The sequence below is a fragment of the Morus notabilis genome, unplaced genomic scaffold (assembly GCF_000414095.1).
Source record: "Morus notabilis unplaced genomic scaffold, ASM41409v2 Scaffold199, whole genome shotgun sequence".
Lineage (NCBI taxonomy): Eukaryota > Viridiplantae > Streptophyta > Magnoliopsida > Rosales > Moraceae > Morus > Morus notabilis.
In genome coordinates, this window is record NW_010366841.1 from 82,195 (window position 1) to 100,819 (window position 18,625).

Here is an 18,625-nt window from a genome sequence, read left to right on the forward strand (position 1 = left end):
ATGGCAGATCAATTGTGGGTTGACGGGTCAACCTGAAAATAACACGTTATTTAATCGTGTTATACTAGTTCAACTTGATTTTGACCCATACCTATTTATGATAAACCAAAACCTACTAATTCTATGTGAATTTCGAGTCATGTCGTCATCACTACCCGGATTGTCAACCCTAATTTTAACATCAAATGACGCAAAACTTTTGATAGGTAAATGGCATACCTCTCTCTATCGCTAACGGCAGTAAAGTTGTGTATTGGGGGACGGATTTCCATGTCGCTTTAAAGGAGGGAAGAAACAAATTTTTGGAATTTATAAATAACAAGAAGCAAAAATTTATGTCGTTTCTCGAGGTAAATGATATCAAACTTGTACGCAGAAATGAATTTCCCTTTAAAAAAAAAAAAGTACGCAGAAACGACACGCCACTTCTTCATGTTAATGAGAATAATTTTGTAATACCACCTATATGTCGTTTATTTGTAGGAAAGGACAGCAGCAAACTTCTAAAGCATAAATTTCATCTCGTATCATCAAAAAGAGAAGAAAAAAAGAACGTAGTCAAATTTAAAATTAGAAGTAAGTAAAAGAGTTGTGCTTTTTGTTTGCAAATGACAACCAAAATTTAGGCAACTAAGCTATGTTATTTCTGAAGAAATTGACAACAAAATACTTCGGAAAAAAAAACCATATTTTCATTGACAACAAGTTCAAAGATAATCAAATGATATATTCCATGTCGTTTTTTCCATAATTTGGAAATTAAACTGACATACTGTTTGCAGTAATAAACGAAAGAAACTTTTATTGCAGCCATATGTCTTTTGCACCAACGGCATATTTCAATGGACAAATTTTATAAATTCCCTCCTAATTTTGTCACTTGTATTAACATATCTTCTGAACTTTAAAATGTGTATGTTGTGCCTCTTAAATTTTACCACTTGTGTCAACATGCCTCGTGAGGTTAATTTTGTTAAGTTTTTTAACTAAAATACTTATAAACACCACATGAACTTTGTCACTTGCGTCAATATACCTTTTGAACTTTAAATTTACATGTGTTTGCCCCCGAACTATGATATTTCTCCAAATTTTCTCCCTCCAACTTAATGTTATCGGTTTTTTAAACGAAAATGTTGATATGACCATTAAATTATTAATTATTTAATATTTGACCATTAAAGTTTGTTAAGTCAATGAGTTTCTTAAGGTTTGTGTTGATTTTTTTTAAAGGTGTACTGAACACATTTAGATTTAGAAATGCTATATATGTATAAAGCATAAATATGTTTTATGTCGAGCACATCTGGGTGAAATATTAAGGAAAAAAAATACTAATAAAATTCATTACATTATACATACGTGCTCCTTATTTTTTCCTTCTTTATTGTCTTTAATCAACTATTGTTTTGAGAATTTGTGCTTAACTAACATTTTAGAGAAGGTATTCAATAAACCTCAAATATCATAAATAATTAACAATTTAATGGTCATATTAACATTTCCGTTCAAAAACTGATAAAATCAAGATAGATGGGAAAAACTTGGAGACATATTATAGTTCAAGAAGCAAAACATGTATATTTTAAATTTCAGGTGGTATATTGACACGAGTAACAAAATTTAGGGGGCATTTATAAGCATTTCCGTTAAAAAACTTAACAGAGATTTCAGGAACATGTTGATATAAGTAACAAAGTTTAAAAAGTACAACATACACATTTTAAAATTTAAGGAGCATATTAATACAAGTGATAAAGTTCAGAAGTAACTTATAAAATTTGTCCTATATTTTACTCTTGAAAGAATATTCTAAAACACGAACTACATGTCGTTTGACTTTAACTAACACCATGTTAAAGTTAACCACAATGTAAGCGACAACATTTTGCAGGAGAACTAAATGTCGTTTTTTTGTGTTAGCTGCAATTGACAACTTAAGTAAAGAACAAAATTAAAATGAGGGTATTTATGGTAAATAGGTTAGTTATTTGCTATTTAGGAATGAATTTAAACTTATTCTTTTATATAGAAAGTGAGAGATAACTTTTGAGAAGAAAAAGGCCAAAAGATAACTTCTTTTAGAGCAATTCTAACCTTACTAACCATTTTATATTTTTAGTCAAAATAGTTAATAATTTAGTTTTTTTTATCTTTTTTTAATTACTTTTCTCCACTCCAACCATTAGCTAAAGGGTTAACTCTTTTGGAAAATATTTTTCATACTAGCTAAATATAACTAATATGAAGAGACTAGCCATTTAATTTTTTGTATTATTTTATTCTTTTAACAATAATAAATGCAAAGATTTTTTTTTTCAAATTTAATAAGTTATTTATATTTTAAATTTGATAAATATTAAAATATTATATATCTAGTTAAAATATAGAGTATGGTTGGACCTGAATCAATTAAAAATTGCAAAATAAAATAACTATCTAGCTATTTTAATTAAAATTTTACTAAAATCTGGAGAGTTTTTTTGGAAATACTCTTAAGGACTTAAGGGTCATCTATAATTGGAGCATGTCTTGTATAATTTCCATGTATAAAAGATACACATTTAAATTTAAAATTAAGAATTCAACATCTCTTTTTGGAATTGAGTTCCTTATTAATATAAAACTATGAAAATTGAAAGTTCCTTGCCTTCTTTATTTTTTTTTTTAAGGGACCATGCCTTTCCTTATTTATTTCTTCAAATATTCTCCTTTATAAAATTTAGTTGCAACTTCACCAAAAATACTTCGTTTACTAAACAAAGAGAGATTTTTATTCCACACTTTCTATTAATAAAAACAGAGAAACATCCAAAACAATCGTTTTGCCACTTTTGCTCTTTGGTTCTATTTATTATGCAAATGTGAAATCCTGAAGCAATTAAAATTTTAAAAAATCAAAGTTACGCTTGTCAATTTATATTTAATATTTAATATTAAATATAATTTAAATGAAAAGTTAAATAATATTTTTAAAATGTTTAAATAAATATTTCAATCAAATAAATACTTTAATTATTTTAAGAATTTTATTTTTTAAAATTGATTTTATTTAATATTATGGTCTAATAGTTTCGGGTGGTCTTTTGAGTATCATGAACATATGGGGTGCCTTAAACATTTGTGTAATAAAAAGAATAGTGATATTTAGGTAAAATTCAAGGAGTATTTTGGGTCTAAAGGATTAGATGATAGCAAACTCACCAACCAATTACTTTTTTTTTTTTAAAGACTTTTTTTGGTGTTTTTTTTTTTTTTTAAAATACCGGCATTTTTTATTTTTTAACCGTTAAATATGTATTAAAATATGTCTATTTTACATATATTTTTTTAATTTGATGTAATTTTAATCAAATTTAATGCGTAAAAATACAAAAAACACAGATAAACTCCCTTTTTCCCTAGTTTTAGAACATTCTTTTGTGGAGCAAAGCCCGTTCTAATGTCAAAGAGGCTAGCATTGGATAAAATTAAAAAAAAATAGAAATCTTAAAACGATTAAAGAGAATTTAAAAAGGTCAAAAAAAAAAAAACAAAGGTGGAATATTATTGAAAAAAATAAAAAATTTATCTTTAAAAGTGTATGAGTCTGGATTTTTACCTCTTATTTTTGATAAATATTTTTTTATTAGTGTAATTATTTAACTAAAAAGATTATGAATCAAGAGTAAAAGATAAAATTATAACCCATACACTTTAGAGATATTTGTTAAGATTACATGATGGCTAATATTATTCCACCAAACAAATTAACGAAGAAAGAGTCCGTTTAGTTTGTTGATTCGAGTTGAGATATAATTTTATATGAAAATTTTTTACTATAATAAAAATTTAAATAAAATTATTTTTAAAAAATTTTTATTATAATAAAACTCAAATTTTAAACTCAAAATGAAATGAAAAAAGAAAAAACACTATTTATTCGTTAGTAACGCCCCTTGTGGGAGCGTGTGGACTGTCTTTCTGTCGTTTTGACCCTTCCATCGCCGGCCAAACCAACAATTAACATCTGTAATCTTTATTATTATTATTATTCTTATTATTATTATTATATTCGTAATCAATTGGTCAATCAATTATCATTAACACGCCATTCACCGTTTTGTTTCTCCATAAACAAAAACAACACAAACTGAAAACGTCCCCCCTTTTTTTCCAGCTCTTGAACTCATTTTCTTTCAATTGAATATTCTTCTTCGGAATTTCAACTCTCTTTAGGCGTCTCTGTGATCTGATTTCTTCAACATGAACGACCTGCTCACGGTAATTTTTTTCTTAATTCTTTGTTTTTAAATTCAGTTCCTTTTTTTTTTTGAGGGCTTTGATGATCTTATTCTGGCTTGAATTTTATTTTTTTACTGTTTTGGGGAATACCCCAGTTGTAAAATGGAGGCTAAATATGGCTCAGTGATCAGACCAAGTTGAAGCCTTTATGCCAGTCTCTTTATTTTCTGGTTGTTTCGGTTAAAAATAATAATAATAATAAAAAAGCCTCTGGGTTCCCTGACAATTACACTTCAGTTGAATTGAATAGTTATTTTGCCCATGTAACCAAAAGCATTTGATCCGCAATGTTCAAACAAGGGTTATTGATTATGACTTTTGAATTCAAATTTTTTTAAGAGAAAAACGCAGACCCAAAATCATGTGTTTGCACTAACATACACTTAAATGGTTACGTAACTTTTTCTTGTCACCAAAAATTCCTACATGATTCTCCAACGGAGGCATCATTATGTCAGTCATTTTAGTGGTATTAAGCCCTGTTCATTTCACCGATTCGAGTTTACTACAGTAAAAAGCTCTAAAAAACAGTAACATTTAACTATTTTGCTACAGTAAAAAGTTCTAAGATAAAGTCGCATCTCAACTCGAATTAAAAACTCGAATCAGCGAACTAAACGAGCCCTAAATAAACATCAACGACATAGAGAAACCGGTCTACATTACAATACTTTCCAATTTTGGTTCAATGTTGCTTTGTAATCTGTTACTTCTTTGGGTCCCTCTGATTTTGTAAAAGTAAAAGGATAAATTTGTCAGCTCATACACTGAACAAATTGTACTTTGTTTTGTGATTTTACTGTGCTCTAGGATTCATTTGTTGGAGATGCCAAAGGCCAGCCTTCCAGAGAAGATGATATAGAAATGGGGAGGCAAATTCAACGGAGCAATACTGATATTGGAATGGAAGCTTTCAATAAGCAGGTCTTACCTTTTTTCTTTCTTTGTTCATCGTACTGTCTTTAATCATGATTGAATGAAATATGATGCAAATTGTGGGGAACCAATCTGTGGAAGAGCTGAAACTTGTACTTTTTTTTTTCCTCTCTTTTTGCTTCCTTAGTAAGGTTTTTTATGCTCTTCTTCTTCTCCTTTTTTTCCTTTATTATTATTATTATTATTATTTTTTTTTGTGATTCAGATACAAGAGGTTGAGAAACAGGTGGATAAGGTCTCTGGACTACTTAACAAACTTAAGGTTTGTACAGTTCTTATTCAATGCTTTGTAGTGACGGTTGACATATTTATAAGGTCTTCAAGATTTTGTTGTTCTTTGTGCATGTGAGTGAATGAAACGGGCCCAGCAAGTTTGTTTGAACTCTAATTTTTACTTTGTACAGGATGCTAATGAAGAGTCAAAGTCTGTGACCAAAGCATCAGCTATGAAAGGTATAAACATGGGTCTAAACTGCATCTGAGAATGAAACCTAGTGCGTAATTGTTTTATACATTTAACTTTGAGTTGGATTGACCAAGTTTGATAGGCATTTTGATGTCGGACCAAGATAGAAGACATAGAGATAGAAGAATAGAACCAATATAGAGAAGAAGACAATGGGAACTACCCCAATAAACAAAATCCCTAACTAAATATTATAACTGATCAACCATTTAGCATGCTGGAAATCCCCTCTGTGTTTTTCAGCATATTTGTGTATTGAGTTCTGATTTTAGTTCCATTTTCTCGGACAACTCTTTGACTGCTCTCATTCAGCGATCAAGAAGCGCATGGAGAAAGACATTGATGAAGTGGGAAAGATTGCACGCGGCGTCAAATCAAAACTAGAAGCCATAAGCAAAGAAGTAAATCCTTTTTTTCCCTAGTATTTTGCAAACAATACTTTAGCCTCTTCTTAAGTTATGTACTGATTTTCTTTTGTTCCTCCAGAACTTAGCCAACAGACGGAAGCCTGGTTGTGAGAAAGGAACAGGTGTTGACAGAGCAAGGACAAACATGACAAAGTTCAGAAGACTCCCTATTTTTAAGATTCTTCAACTACCTTTTAACTCCTTTTTCTAGACTAATAACAATAATAAACTGATTATAAACCAACGTGTTTGAATGGCAGTTCTTTGACCAAAAAGTTCAGGGACATAATGATCGAGTTTCAGGTATATCGACACTTGTTCTTGGTGAATTGGTTTTTACTTAACTTCTCACGAGTGAACTATTTTTCAGACCCTCAGACAAAGAATCCAAGATGAATATCGTGAGGTTGTGGAGAGAAGGGTCATTACAGGTTTGAATACCTTAATTTACAAACTACCATACTTGAAAGTGCAAATATTCGCCTTAAATTAGTGTGTCACAGTTTCATAATGGTTGATCATGTTTTGACAAAATAAACCTTGTTTTTGTGTGATTATAATTGTTCAGTTACGGGCAGCAAACCAGATGAAGAGGTGAGCCTAAAATCCTAATATCAAAATCTTGATGCTGAACTTAAATCTTATAGGTTATAATATGATTTTAATTTTCATTTTAGACAATTGACAACCTTATAGAAACCGGAAACAGCGAGCAAATATTCCAAAAGGCAATCCAAGAATCGGGACGAGGACAGGTTTGTTATGTTTTACCTCTCACTTAATCGTCCATTGGTTTGAGACTTTGGAGCCTCTTCTGATTCAGCAAATTCAATTCAAGGTCCTAAGCACTTTGGAAGAAATACAGGAGAGACATGATGCTGTGAAAGAAATAGAGAAAAAGCTTCTTGACTTACACCAGGTACTTGCACACAACAACATAAAAAAAATGTTAAAAGATACTAGTGGTGCTCAGCATTATACACTAACAGATAGTGGGTCACACAGTATGGGATGCACATGTATGATCCACCCTTTATTGCTTGTGATGCTCAACACTAGTGGTTTCCAACATATAAGATCGGTAACCATTGAAAGTGACATGTAAATAAACAACACGAGTCCTGTACATTTCTCAGATCTACATGGACATGGCGGTCCTAGTCGAAGCACAGGGAGAGATCATCGATAACATTGAGAATCAGGTTCGTTCAATACTTATTTTTGCATACTGAGGATGTGTTTTTGCATACCGAGGATGTGTTTTTGCATGATGTCTACACAATGTATGTGTGTTGCTTGGTGGCACCGTGTTGTTAATGGGGATGTTGTTCAGGTCACAAATGCCGTTGATCATGTCCAAAGAGGGAACACTGTACTTCAAAATGCAAAGAAACTCCAGAGGAACTCCAGAAAATGGATGTGCATTGCCATTATTATTCTCTTAATTATAGTAGCTGTTATAGTTGTAGGAGTACTCAAACCATGGAAGAGTGACAAGGGTGCTTAAGCTCTCCCTTTGTCCCTTGACCATAATATATTAGTGAACTAGGAGTCTATAGAAATTATACGTTTTCTTTACATCACTTAAAAGCTTACTTATTTGGTTTGATGTTTTTTCCTTTAGATTTATTAGCCCTTTCTTTAGTGAAGTTGGTTTATTGGATTTGGGGTGTTGGTAGTGTGTCGTTGAAGTTTTTAATGTGGATTTTTGAAAACCACTATACAATTGTCCTCTTACAGGATAAGCTTTTGGGTTCAGGCATTTTTAATTTGGTTTGCCTTGTGATTATATGACTTTGTCACTTAATAATATGTATCACATTTTTTCTTTCCCCTTTCTTATGCCATTTATTCTTTCTTTATTCTTTTGTTTACCTCTTAATCCTTAAAAATCCAAAGGAAAAGAACAAAATTGCTAAATGTGCACTTGGTTAGGAATTGAGAATCATGTACACCTGTCCTTGTTAGTAGTTGATGACGTTAGTCGAGAATTTTTTATTTTTTATTTTTGTGTTTATTTTTTTGAACTTGGAGGTGGTGGGGGATTCAAATGGTCATCTTGTGGTAGGAGTTAGGTGTGAAACTATCACTATGCTATTGCCTAAAACCACTCGGGAAAATTTGGTAGAATAAAGAAAAAGGACCAATGCGGATATCATTTTACTTCTTCTTGGGCTCAAAGGTTAAACCCAAATCCAACCCTTGTTTGCCTTTTGTTGCCCATTGAGTTGCTTTTAGCTTCAATATTTAAGATTTTAGGTTCATTCAAAAAAAAAAAAAAAAAAAAAAAAAAAAGAGAGAGAGAAAAGTACACAACTTGTCATGGTTTTGTCTGTGCAGGCATATTATTTATGTCATTATAAGCAATTAGGTGTTATTGTGTCCTTTTGTCTTCTCTTTGTTAATTGAATGGTAGTTGTTTATTTTTTAGTGGGGTGGCATAAATAATATTGTTTTGTGATCTTGAGTGGTATTTTTGATAGTTCCTGAAATTCACTTCTGTTGGTTTACAGTCCAATTTCGGACTCAATTAATCTTTACTAAATAAATTGATCCATTTACATAATGGCTAAATTTTCTACGCTATTTATTCCTTCTATTCACGAAACATGATGACCAATGCAAATGAAGACCTAAAAGAGCAACAGGCTGGTGCTCTCAAGTTTTACATATTCTTTTGAATACATGTTCCATTACTTGTAGTTGTAGAGGAAAATTCTGCCATTGGATGATTTTAACCTTTAAAAAGCATACATAAGGGAGGGAAGAGAAAATTACTACACTTATTTTAAAGAGTTCCCGAGTCTGACTTTTTACTTTTTATGCTTGATTAATACTTTTTTGATTAATATATTTTTTTTACTAAAGGATATTAATTAAGCATTACGGATAAAAATTTAAGACTTGTACCTTCTGAGGGGGTATTTATCCTTTTTCCATTAGGGAACTATTCATTGGGCTGGTCTTGTCATTATCAGAATGGGCTGATTTGGGTTGAGGACCCGCACAGCCTACCTGGTCGGTAAAGGCCTAGATTGGTCCCCAGCATTACCAAAATGAAGATAAGAATGCATGTTTCTCTCTCACTAATAGGCTCATTAATTCATTTCTTTTAAAATCTTTAAATATAGAGGAATGCTCTTTAATCTATGCCAATTTTTAAATACTACTAAGATGTTTTGCTCTGAAAATGCTACAAAGATGTTTGTCCTTATTTGTAGACAACTAAACAGGTGAGCACAATTGTAATTTTCATTTTTTAAAAGGCTCACGATTGAGTGTTGAGTGCTATCCATGAGTGGTATTTAACTATTGGTGAAGACTCTATTAATACTTCTCTTAATTATCACTTTAAATAAGCATGGTTTAGTAGGCAATTACCATAATCATATTCAGAAATGTCAATTGTCACTTTTGTTCTTATTTTTATTTATTTATTGATTGAACAATTATTATTTACATGGATGGCAAATGAGTTGTGGTGGTTTTATCACGTTTGCACAGGTAACAAACGCAGTGGACCACGTGCGATCCGGTACAGATGCTCTACAAATGGCAAAAACCTTGCAAAAGAGGTCAAGAAAATGCATGATGATTTCCATTATATTGCTTCTGGTTATTGCAATAATCGTAGTCCTCTCCATTTTGAAACCATGGAAAAAATAATAATTAAAAAAAATGATAGAGAAGACAACACATCATCATATCCCCTTTTGCAAGGTGCACTTTTTTCTTTTGTTCCACACACGAATACTTTTGTCTTTGAGAACTTGGTTCTTTTTATCTTTATTTCTTTTGATAAAACAGTAGAGGGCTTGTTGCTCTTTTTTTTTTTTCGTGTATTGTGTTTTTGGGACACAATAATTGAGTAACACGGGATATTATGCTTGTAAAAATCTCGTTTCTATTACTTTCTCACCATCCATATGTAATATAAGGATTTTCTTTTCTCATGCAATTTAACACTTGGGAGGAGCAAACTTCACTGTTTCTTAGATGATGTCAGGAAACTTTAGCAATCAAGATGATGAAGTCTTAAAGAGGAAAGTGCTTCTCACTTTTCTTGGTAAGTTCTGATTTTGCTCAATAGCCGACAGATGTAAATACTATTGGAAGAATGCACGGACAAACACTGACATACTTTAATACTAACCAGGATCTACTTTAATAGCTATAGAAAAACAATACATGTGTGTGTGTGTGTGTGTGTGTGTGTGTATATAGATATATTTATATCAACAAGTATCAATAGCTTCTATAGGGAAAACACTACGCATTACTGGTACTAATATTAATAAAGAAGAAGAATAGATCATTTTCTCATCTAATTGTTCATTCTTGCCCTTTTGATTTCAGTAGTATTCCAATATCAGCAAGTGGTTTAATCTATTTCCAAGTATTAGCAGGGGAATATGTCTTATGTTTTGAAGTTCTTGGTTATCAAATTATGCAGAGCAACCACAACCTCTAGGGTCAAAATCAAAAACATCCACCAAACTAGTACATTTCTGGACCAATCTTCTTTGACTTCACTTAAATTAGAGTAAGGTCCTCAAGCTAATCTTTTGTCCATCAAAATATATTCCACTAAATCTCAAACCTTTAGGTTCCACTTTCTAACTCGGACTCACAAAGTGGGTTCAGGCAATTTCTGAGTATCAAACAAAAAAAAAAAGAAAGCTTTACTTTCTCTAATTGTCAATGTTCCTCAAAGACACTTTTAAGTAACATTTCACCTGCCACCTTGTGGATATCTCATTGTGATTTCATACGTGTCTCTAGTATAGACGTAACCTTTGATTTTACTTTTGAAAAGAGAAGGATGCACATAGATCTGCCTGTCCCATGAGAAATGACTTTTTTGAGGGGAAAAAAACAATCATGACAGAAAAAATTACATGGCTCCTTGTACATATTCCAATCTGATTCTTCATCTTGAAGCTATCAGATTAGGTACGTAGTCATATTCATTTTGTCATTATCAAACTCCAAAGTATTAAGTTTCAAGTAAGACCTTACATTGTCTAACCTTTACCTAGTTCACCTAGAGTAATGTGAGGCAGCAAGAGACGCAACAAATCTCAACAATGTTAGATGACTCAAAAACGTGAAATGGACTCAAGAGCAGAAGTCTTAACAGATATGATCCCACAAGAATCCGCTGTTAGGATTTGCTAGATAGATGATGTTACAACAGAAAGCACACCAAAAGTTTTAGCTTAATCTATAATTTTTTTTCTTTAATTGGATATGATTCTCTGGCAGCCAACAAATTTCAGACTGACGTGCCATATTACCTACCAAGGGAAATAGTTTTCAATAGATTACTTGATCTCAAGTCTGAATTAGCCAAAATCATGAGAAATCAAAGCATTTTTCTATTTGATAGTAAAAAAGAAAGATATACTAAAACCAAACCCAAGTCTCTGCAAACATGTAAGGCAATTCCATTTAATCAATTGAAGAAGGCATCCTATATTGCATAACAAGATCATCAACGTACATGCAAAGAAATGTAGGTAATTTTACAGTATCAAACTGGAGACCAAAGAAAAAGCAAAAGAAAGGATCTTTTATTTATCTAATTTATTGTTTTAACACCAAAGGAATCAAATCTCAAGAATAGCATTGCACATCACAATATCGATAGAATCAAAACACGCCCAAAAATCCCAATAATCTCAATTCATACACTAGCTCAAAACATGAGATGAAAAAGAAGCTATCTAGAAAGCATGGAGTTATCTTATTACCTATTTAGTATGTAATCTCACAAGGGGCATGAAAGGTTCTACCACGGCATATAGGTTCCAGATTTTCTCCGGCAAACGAACACAAAGGAGAAACCTCCACGCCAGTGGCATACAACGGCACGGAATGCGTCAAGAATCCTCCAGCAGCGACCACCCAACGGGAGTGAAGCCGGAGGACGAGAAGCCTAGCGCTGTCCGGGGTGTCGAAGTTGGATCCATTGGCATTCTTCACAGGAGCAAACTCTTCTTCCCTCAGCACCTCATAAAGCGCCGTGGAAGGCGCATATGGAAACGCGTCGAATATGAACTGCTCGAGCTTGTATCCGACCGTGTGACCGTGAATGGAGGGGATTTTCTTTTCGGCGAGGTGGTAGACACTGTCCTTCTCAAGTCCATTGGCAACTTGGTGAAGGAAATCAAGCGTAAACATGTGCAGGCACACATTGCTCCAACAAAACCGGAGCCTGCCGGTTTCTTGATTGATTGCCGAAGCCAGAGAAGGATCCAACTCGCTGTACTCGACAACAGTGAGCGGCCCGCCTTTCCCTCGGCGGACGAACACGCCGACCTTCTCCTGTGGATACGCCTTCCGGACAACTTTTGCTGCCGCAGCGACGCCTTTGTCGATGAAATAGCCCAAGAAAGTCGGATCAGCAACGCGAACCAGCGCATTGTCGACGCCATAGCAATCCAAGTACTTAACGCCTCTCATTGACATGTCCTCCAACAATTTCGACGTTTTCAGAGCCGAATAAACCCCGCCATTCCCGTCAGGAGCTTTCGCCACTCCAAACGGAGATTCCATGATGAATCTACCGTCCTTGGAGACGCAAGGAATCGTGCCTTGCTGAAAAAACGTGACTTGCTCAGATTCAAGCCCAAAGTACTTATGACTTTCGAAGAATTTCCTCGTGGATTCATCCGTAAAAGGACTAGTCATAATGTACCAATGTATTTGAACATTAGAATCACTCTTCACCTGCGAAGCTAACTTCTGAACACACAGAATTCTCTCAGCTTGAAGCTGGAACAGAGATTTCCCCGACGGAAGGCCAATGTTGAAGCATCCTTTCGGATCGGAGCTCCCGAGCCTAGTTCCTTGGCCGCCGGACAAGAGAAGGACGGCCAATTTCCCTTCAGAAATGGCCTTCAAGCCGGCCTTCCACCAACGCTCGCGGTCCTCGAGCCTTCGGGCCTCCACGGTCGACACACAGCCCTCGGGAACGGGCTCAATCGCGGCGGCGGGGAGGGCGTGGGACTGGAGAGAGCAGCGGATGATCCGATCGGTCCGCGAAAGATCGAGACTCTCGATGTCCTTGACGAGCTGGTGGCGCTCCTCGGCGGAGAGCTCGTCCCAGAGGTCGAATGCGTGCTCTTGGCCGTAGTCCTTGAGCCTCTCCAGCAATGCCTGCGGCGGTGGTTGTGGCTGTGCCAATGCTGAAGCATCCATTGTTGGCTCTCTCATTTTTTTTCCTCTCTCTCTCTCTAACTTTCCGTTTCTACACTCTCCAGATCTCTGAATTGTTTGACTTGAAGTTATAGACAGACTAAGAGAGAGAGATGGGCACAACTCAGCAAACGCCAACAGACAGTGGTTGTGGGGAAGAAGACAGAGGAGAGAATCAACTAGAGTAACTGCCTGTTCCAGCTGAAGTTACCGAAATGCCCTTGCGTTTGACACTAATAATTACTCCAATCTGTCACTGTTGTGTTGTTCCTAAAAATCAATGAATGTAAGAAAAAGTTTTGTTTTTTAAAAAAAGAAGCCTTAATAATGAACAGACAAAAAGAAAGAGCTTTGGTTTACTAGATTTTTAAGGTATCATTAAAGACAATAAGTCAAATCTATGGTGCATAATGCAGAAGAGAAAAGAGGAAGGCTTTTTGGTCCTTTACACGCTCTGCGATCTAATTACTATTTACTAATAATCAGATAATATTATTTATGCCGACGGAGGATTCAAAGAAATGTCCTGACCTTTTAAGGAACGGCTTGAGATTTGGGATTAGGGATTCGCGCAGGTGTGACGGTAACCGTAAAAACACAGCGACGGGAAGCGGAATTCGACCGGCTTTTGAGTCGTGTTCACGAAGCTCAAGCTGAACAAAACAGGTGCAAATCGCAGCTTCTGCCTGGCCTGCTCGAAGAAAAATCAAAATGGAAATTCTGAAATTATAAGTGGATATATTAAAGAATATAAACATTGCTCTTCTTTCAACCAGACTTTTAAAAGTTTTGGGCCTAAGGTTGGTGTCGTGTTGTGCCCCAATTCCAGGCCCAAATGGTCAGGTGTTAACACCCCATTAATCTAAGAGAAATTTATGTATATTACCTTTTTTTTTTTTTTTTTGCTACCTTTACGTTTACGTTATTCATTATAAAGTGTTGTATTTTTGGCTTTCTCCCTATTTATAATGTTAAAAAGGTCGGTGTCTGCTTACATAACAAAAGGAATTGTTGTTTCTAATTATTGTTCTAATAATTAGATTTATGCACGTCCGTATTAAAAATTTACAACTTGTGATACAAAACTATTCTTACTAAAAATTACTCCAACAATTAAAATAATAATTCTTATTAATAAGATAAAAAAAAAAAAACAGTTTCTACCATCAAAATTCCCATGTTCGAAAAGTCGGTGTTTGTTAATTGTCTTTACGGCCTTGGATTGCATAATAATAAATTAATAATATAATAAAATTGTGTGAAGTGGTACTTTTAATGATAAGTATTTCATTACTCGAGGATTAAGAAACAACAGAATTACAACAAGCACGAACGAGTTTCGTCCCTGCTCTCTGCAAATGGAGAGCTGAAAGAAGTAGTAAACATACGACAATATGTAACCAAAAAAATACTTAGAATGTCCCAATTGCCTGTAATATTATTGCAATTGATTATTCTACGCCAAATCCCATTAAATATTGGAAATGGGCAAGCATAGTAACCCGGAACCAGAGTCTTGTCTTCTTTTCTCTTACATCCTTGACTTGGCAACCACGACGCTTCCTTCAGTACCCAAGTCCACCGCTCCTGGCCTGGTCCAGCTGTCTTTGAACTGCTCCTCAGTCACTCCTGCATAAAAGGCAAACGACTCTTCATAACATTCTCTCTTTTTACCAAATCCAAGAATGAGAATTCTAACATTTTCTTTGATGGTATGTCTTGTTTATATATTTGAACACACAATTTTAGTTTAAGTTCAAATTTTTGTGACAAAAAAAAAAAAAAAAAAAAAAAACTGTTTTCAAACGCGTTATTCTTATAATCCAAACACATGAATCACCTCAACTATCTAAAATTTTAGGTGGGGTAGCTAGACGCTAATACTTTTCACTAAGTGCTCCTACCAAGTCCAACGTGTCATTGTGTGTAGAACATGTTTAACAATGCAATGTTAGTAATTTACTCGGTACTCTATTAAATTTACATGACAAGTCGGTTGTCCTTCTTCTATCTTATAAGTTTGTTATGCAATTAAGAATTTCTGACTTTAGACAAATAAACTATATGTTATAGAGTTGGTATAAAGGAATTGAAATAGGTATGTGATAATCCATTTCTTCAATATATATATATATATATATTTCCCCTAAAACATAATGAAAATGAAGAGGGAAAAAGAAACTTGCCTTTGCCCATAGCAGCAGTGGAGGAAATCCCACCCTGGACGGTCTTGAGATACCTATCATAGTAATTAGCACCAGACCACTTCTGATGGGCCAGAGTGTCAACCCCATTGTTCCTCTCCTCCCTCTGGATCCTCTCCACATAAGCCAGCATTCCCCTCCTGGCGTAGTCCTTGGCAAACGTGTCCACCACAAGCGCATCCGCATGGAAACCAGCCAAAGTAATGAACTGCCAGCAGAACCCCAGCTTAGCTATCCTCGGAATGAACTCCGTCATCTGCTGATCACTCATCCCCGACGCGTCCCAGTTGAACGACGGCGACAGATTGTACGCCAGCATTATCTCCGGGTGCTTCGACTTCACGCCCTCCGCGAACTTCGTGCACTCCGCCAGGTCGGGGCTCGCCGTCTCCATCCATATGAGGTCGGCGTGAGGAGCGAATGCCCAGCCGCGGACGATGGCTGCATCCACTGAGCCTCTAAACCTGTAAAGAAATTTGTCAAAATCACTGCCTTACAAAGCGAAATTAGCAAAAATGACCTTTCGCGGTCATTTGTTATTTTACTGATAAAGCTTTTTTTTTAATAGAAAACACTCGCCTATAGAATCCTTCTCTGGTTCTGGGCAAATCCCAGTCCCAGAAAAGGTTTTTGAGACCCAGTTTCTCCGCGATCTCTCGGGCTTGCTCGTTCGACAGGCATTTGTCGACGCTGGAGTGGTTCATCCATTCGTTGAGCTTCCACCGCTTCTCGTTCTCGCCGTAGTTGGAGTTCTTGATAGAGTCCACCACGTGTTCGGAGAAAGTCTTCAACTGGGCCATCGATATCCAGTTGTCCTCTATTCCCTGTAGCTCCGCCCCGGTTTTACCCCCCGCCATCCCCTCGGCCAAAAGGGTCGCCAGGCCCTTCCCTCTGAGGTGCGGATTGGTGGCGCCGAGAATGAACTGGTGGTCCCTCGTGTCCACATTGGTTTGGATCAAATTCGCGGCCTCCGCGTCAGTTCTCGCCACGAGAACTGTCTCAACACCCATGACGTCGAATTGCAGCCTCGCAGCGACCAGTCTGTTGATGTGTTCACTGATGGCAACGAGCACTTTCCCCGCCATGTGACCGCATTTCTTGGTCACCGAAGACTGGTCCTCAATGTGGACACCAGCAGCACCGCGCTCAACAAAGAGCTTGCATAGCTTAACGGTTGCCGTGGTGGCTCCGAACCCGGTGTCACCATCAGCTATGATCGGCTTGAGGTAATCGACATAAGGCGTTCGAGCTCTCTCTTCGCGGCTCATGCTCATCCGGGCCTCCCTCTGCTTCCTGTCATGGTATTGCTGCGCGAAGAAGAGGTGTTCGACCTTGTTCGGGACGGTGTCGTAGGGGTAGTCGGCAAGGTCGGGGCCAGGCTCGTTGGTGGTGGTGTGTGTGGAGGAGCACTGCCAGCCGGAGACGTAGATAGTGTCCAAGTGCTTGGCCATCATGGTGACTTGGACGGGATCAAGTGCACCAAAAGTCCTTGAGGCCGTGCCATTGGCTTGGTGAGTCTTGAGGGTTCGCCAGAGCTTTTTGGCCATCTCGTTGGAGGCGTAGCCCTGCTTGAGGTTGCCTCGCAGGGCTACGACATCTCGAGCTGAGTACGGTCGCCGGGTTAGCTTGAACCTCTCGGAGTTCCACCAGGCTTGCACCTCCGCTACCTCTGCCTCAAACCTCCCTTCTTCCTCCATAATCTATTCACGATAGCTTAATCCATCAAATCCATAAAGTGTCGAAAGACCAGAAGACAAAGCAAGAATAACAAAAGAAAATTCTAGTATGACTTGAATCTTCAAGAGACCTTAAAATAGTTTCTTCCATGTTCATGGCTTCAGATACTAAAAGGAAACCAAAACAATACCATGAAAGGAACAAACTTTTTCGGACTATAAACACTAATGTTTGTTACTTGCGTAGTCTAATTAAATTAAAACTAAGTTGAACGGAGCAATAAAGGCGTGCATGCATGGATTTAATGATTTATGCTGTGCACATGCATATATGTTGCATGTATATATTTTTGGGTAGAGTCACTAAAAGATCTATATTAAATCACCACTAAAGTATAAATCAAACTGCTTACAGACATAAAATTTGGTGATCATAATTATCCAGTAATATAACGGCACTTCTAAGTAGGCGCAAGCTGTATTGGGCAGCTTTTCTATATTCATATACATAATATATATATATATATATATATATAATATAGAACTGTATTCTCCAGAATCTATTTTAGCTGAAAGTTCACCAAGCCACACAGAGCATTATGCAAATTACTACTAGCTAAAGAAAAGAGGTTTCGTGTGTTTGGACATGAATTTCTCATCAATTTTTGTTCTATTGTTGACCATAACCAGAGAGATTGAACATAGCGCCTCAAATGGCAAACTTCCTAGAAATTTAACTCGAACAATGTATGAAAATAGAAAAATGCAATGAGTACCCAAGAAATGCTTGCATGCATGCGACCGTAATTTGCCACAAATATATCTCAAAAGAATCAGCAGCCTTCTTATTAAGAGAAAAAGCAAACAACCATGAAAGGAGAAGTTCAAATAGTGGTTTAGCTTACCATTGAAGGCACTGAGAAGGATGCAGCCATGACTAGAACTTGTTATTGGTACAAAAAGAAAAAAAAAAAAAAAAAAAGGCTTTTTACTTGAAAGAAAGAAACAACTATGAGAAGTTCATACAAGAGCTCTCCCCACGTCCATCAATTTATAACAAGAGGGGGAAAGAGATTAGAAATCCTTACCAATTTTACGGTGAAAAAAAAAAAAAGAAAAATAAAACTAACTGATTCCCATGAAGATAAGAAGAAACAAAAACCAAGAAAATTCCAACGTAGCTTTCACACCCATATCTTTTTTTACGTATTAATTTCCTTTGCAATAAATATTGCTTGCGTTGTTATCTTCAGAAAGAGAGTGAGACTTGTTCCACGGGAGCTGCATTTGCAGGCACGTAAGGTGGTGGCACTTCTCCAACTATCCTGTGAGGCCATGCTTGTCCTCTTCCATTTTGCATGACGTCACTCTTCTGATTGATAAATAACCGCTTTTGTTTCTCTGATCTATTTTCCCTCTTCTTCATTTTTAAACATATAAGAGCTATTAAAG

At 35.9% G+C, this 18,625-nt stretch overlaps 3 protein-coding genes across 4 annotated transcripts; 1 reads left to right on the forward strand and 2 right to left on the reverse strand.

Moving 5' to 3' along the window:
• The first annotated feature begins 4,132 nt into the window (after positions 1–4,132).
• On the forward strand, positions 4,133–9,894 carry LOC21401230 (syntaxin-132). 2 transcript variants are annotated; one of them, XM_024174211.1, is made up of 13 exons: positions 4,133–4,263; positions 5,095–5,208; positions 5,426–5,482; positions 5,625–5,673; positions 5,999–6,087; positions 6,173–6,246; positions 6,354–6,396; positions 6,464–6,524; positions 6,662–6,687; positions 6,771–6,848; positions 6,932–7,012; positions 7,230–7,295; positions 9,598–9,894. In XM_024174211.1, the coding sequence occupies exons 1-13, from the start codon at positions 4,246–4,248 to the stop codon at positions 9,757–9,759; spliced, it is 918 nt and encodes a 305-aa protein (XP_024029979.1). In that variant the 5' UTR covers positions 4,133–4,245; the 3' UTR covers positions 9,760–9,894. The 2 variants fall into 2 exon arrangements, with proteins under 2 accessions (XP_024029979.1, XP_010109520.1); XM_010111218.2 differs by lacking the exon at positions 9,598–9,894 and adding an exon at positions 7,427–7,916.
• Positions 9,895–11,690: 1,796 nt separating this feature from the next.
• On the reverse strand, positions 11,691–14,027 carry LOC21401232 (UDP-N-acetylglucosamine diphosphorylase 2). The gene is made up of 2 exons (XM_010111220.2): positions 13,825–14,027; positions 11,691–13,563 (listed from the first exon to the last, which is right to left on the reverse strand). The coding sequence occupies exon 2, from the start codon at positions 13,309–13,311 to the stop codon at positions 11,851–11,853; it is 1,461 nt and encodes a 486-aa protein (XP_010109522.1). The 5' UTR covers positions 13,312–13,563; positions 13,825–14,027; the 3' UTR covers positions 11,691–11,850.
• A 530-nt stretch (positions 14,028–14,557) lies between these two features.
• Positions 14,558–18,227, reverse strand: LOC21401234 (isocitrate lyase). The gene is made up of 4 exons (XM_024174201.1): positions 18,079–18,227; positions 16,077–17,197; positions 15,480–15,961; positions 14,558–14,922 (listed from the first exon to the last, which is right to left on the reverse strand). The coding sequence occupies exons 1-4, from the start codon at positions 18,106–18,108 to the stop codon at positions 14,825–14,827; spliced, it is 1,731 nt and encodes a 576-aa protein (XP_024029969.1). The 5' UTR covers positions 18,109–18,227; the 3' UTR covers positions 14,558–14,824.
• Positions 18,228–18,625: the final 398 nt, after the last annotated feature.

What these genes read in the sequence shown, in the direction of transcription:
- LOC21401234 (XM_024174201.1), bottom strand. Translation starts at nt 18,108, where the DNA reads ATGGCTGCATCCTTCTCAGTGCCTTCAATG. An exon ending in CCTTCTCAGTGCCTTCAATG is followed by an intron (nt 17,198 to 18,078) that starts GTAAGCTAAACC and finishes TATCGTGAATAG; the next exon opens with ATTATGGAGGAAGAAGGGAG. An exon ending in CACTGCTGCTATGGGCAAAG is followed by an intron (nt 14,923 to 15,479) that starts GCAAGTTTCTTT and finishes CCTTTTATGCAG; the next exon opens with GAGTGACTGAGGAGCAGTTC.
- LOC21401230 (XM_010111218.2), top strand. An exon ending in TGGAAGCTTTCAATAAGCAG is followed by an intron (nt 5,209 to 5,425) that starts GTCTTACCTTTT and finishes TTTGTGATTCAG; the next exon opens with ATACAAGAGGTTGAGAAACA. An exon ending in GCAAGGACAAACATGACAAA is followed by an intron (nt 6,247 to 6,353) that starts GTTCAGAAGACT and finishes TTTGAATGGCAG; the next exon opens with TTCTTTGACCAAAAAGTTCA.
- LOC21401232 (XM_010111220.2), bottom strand. Translation starts at nt 13,311, where the DNA reads ATGAGAGAGCCAACAATGGATGCTTCAGCATTGGCACAGCCACAACCA.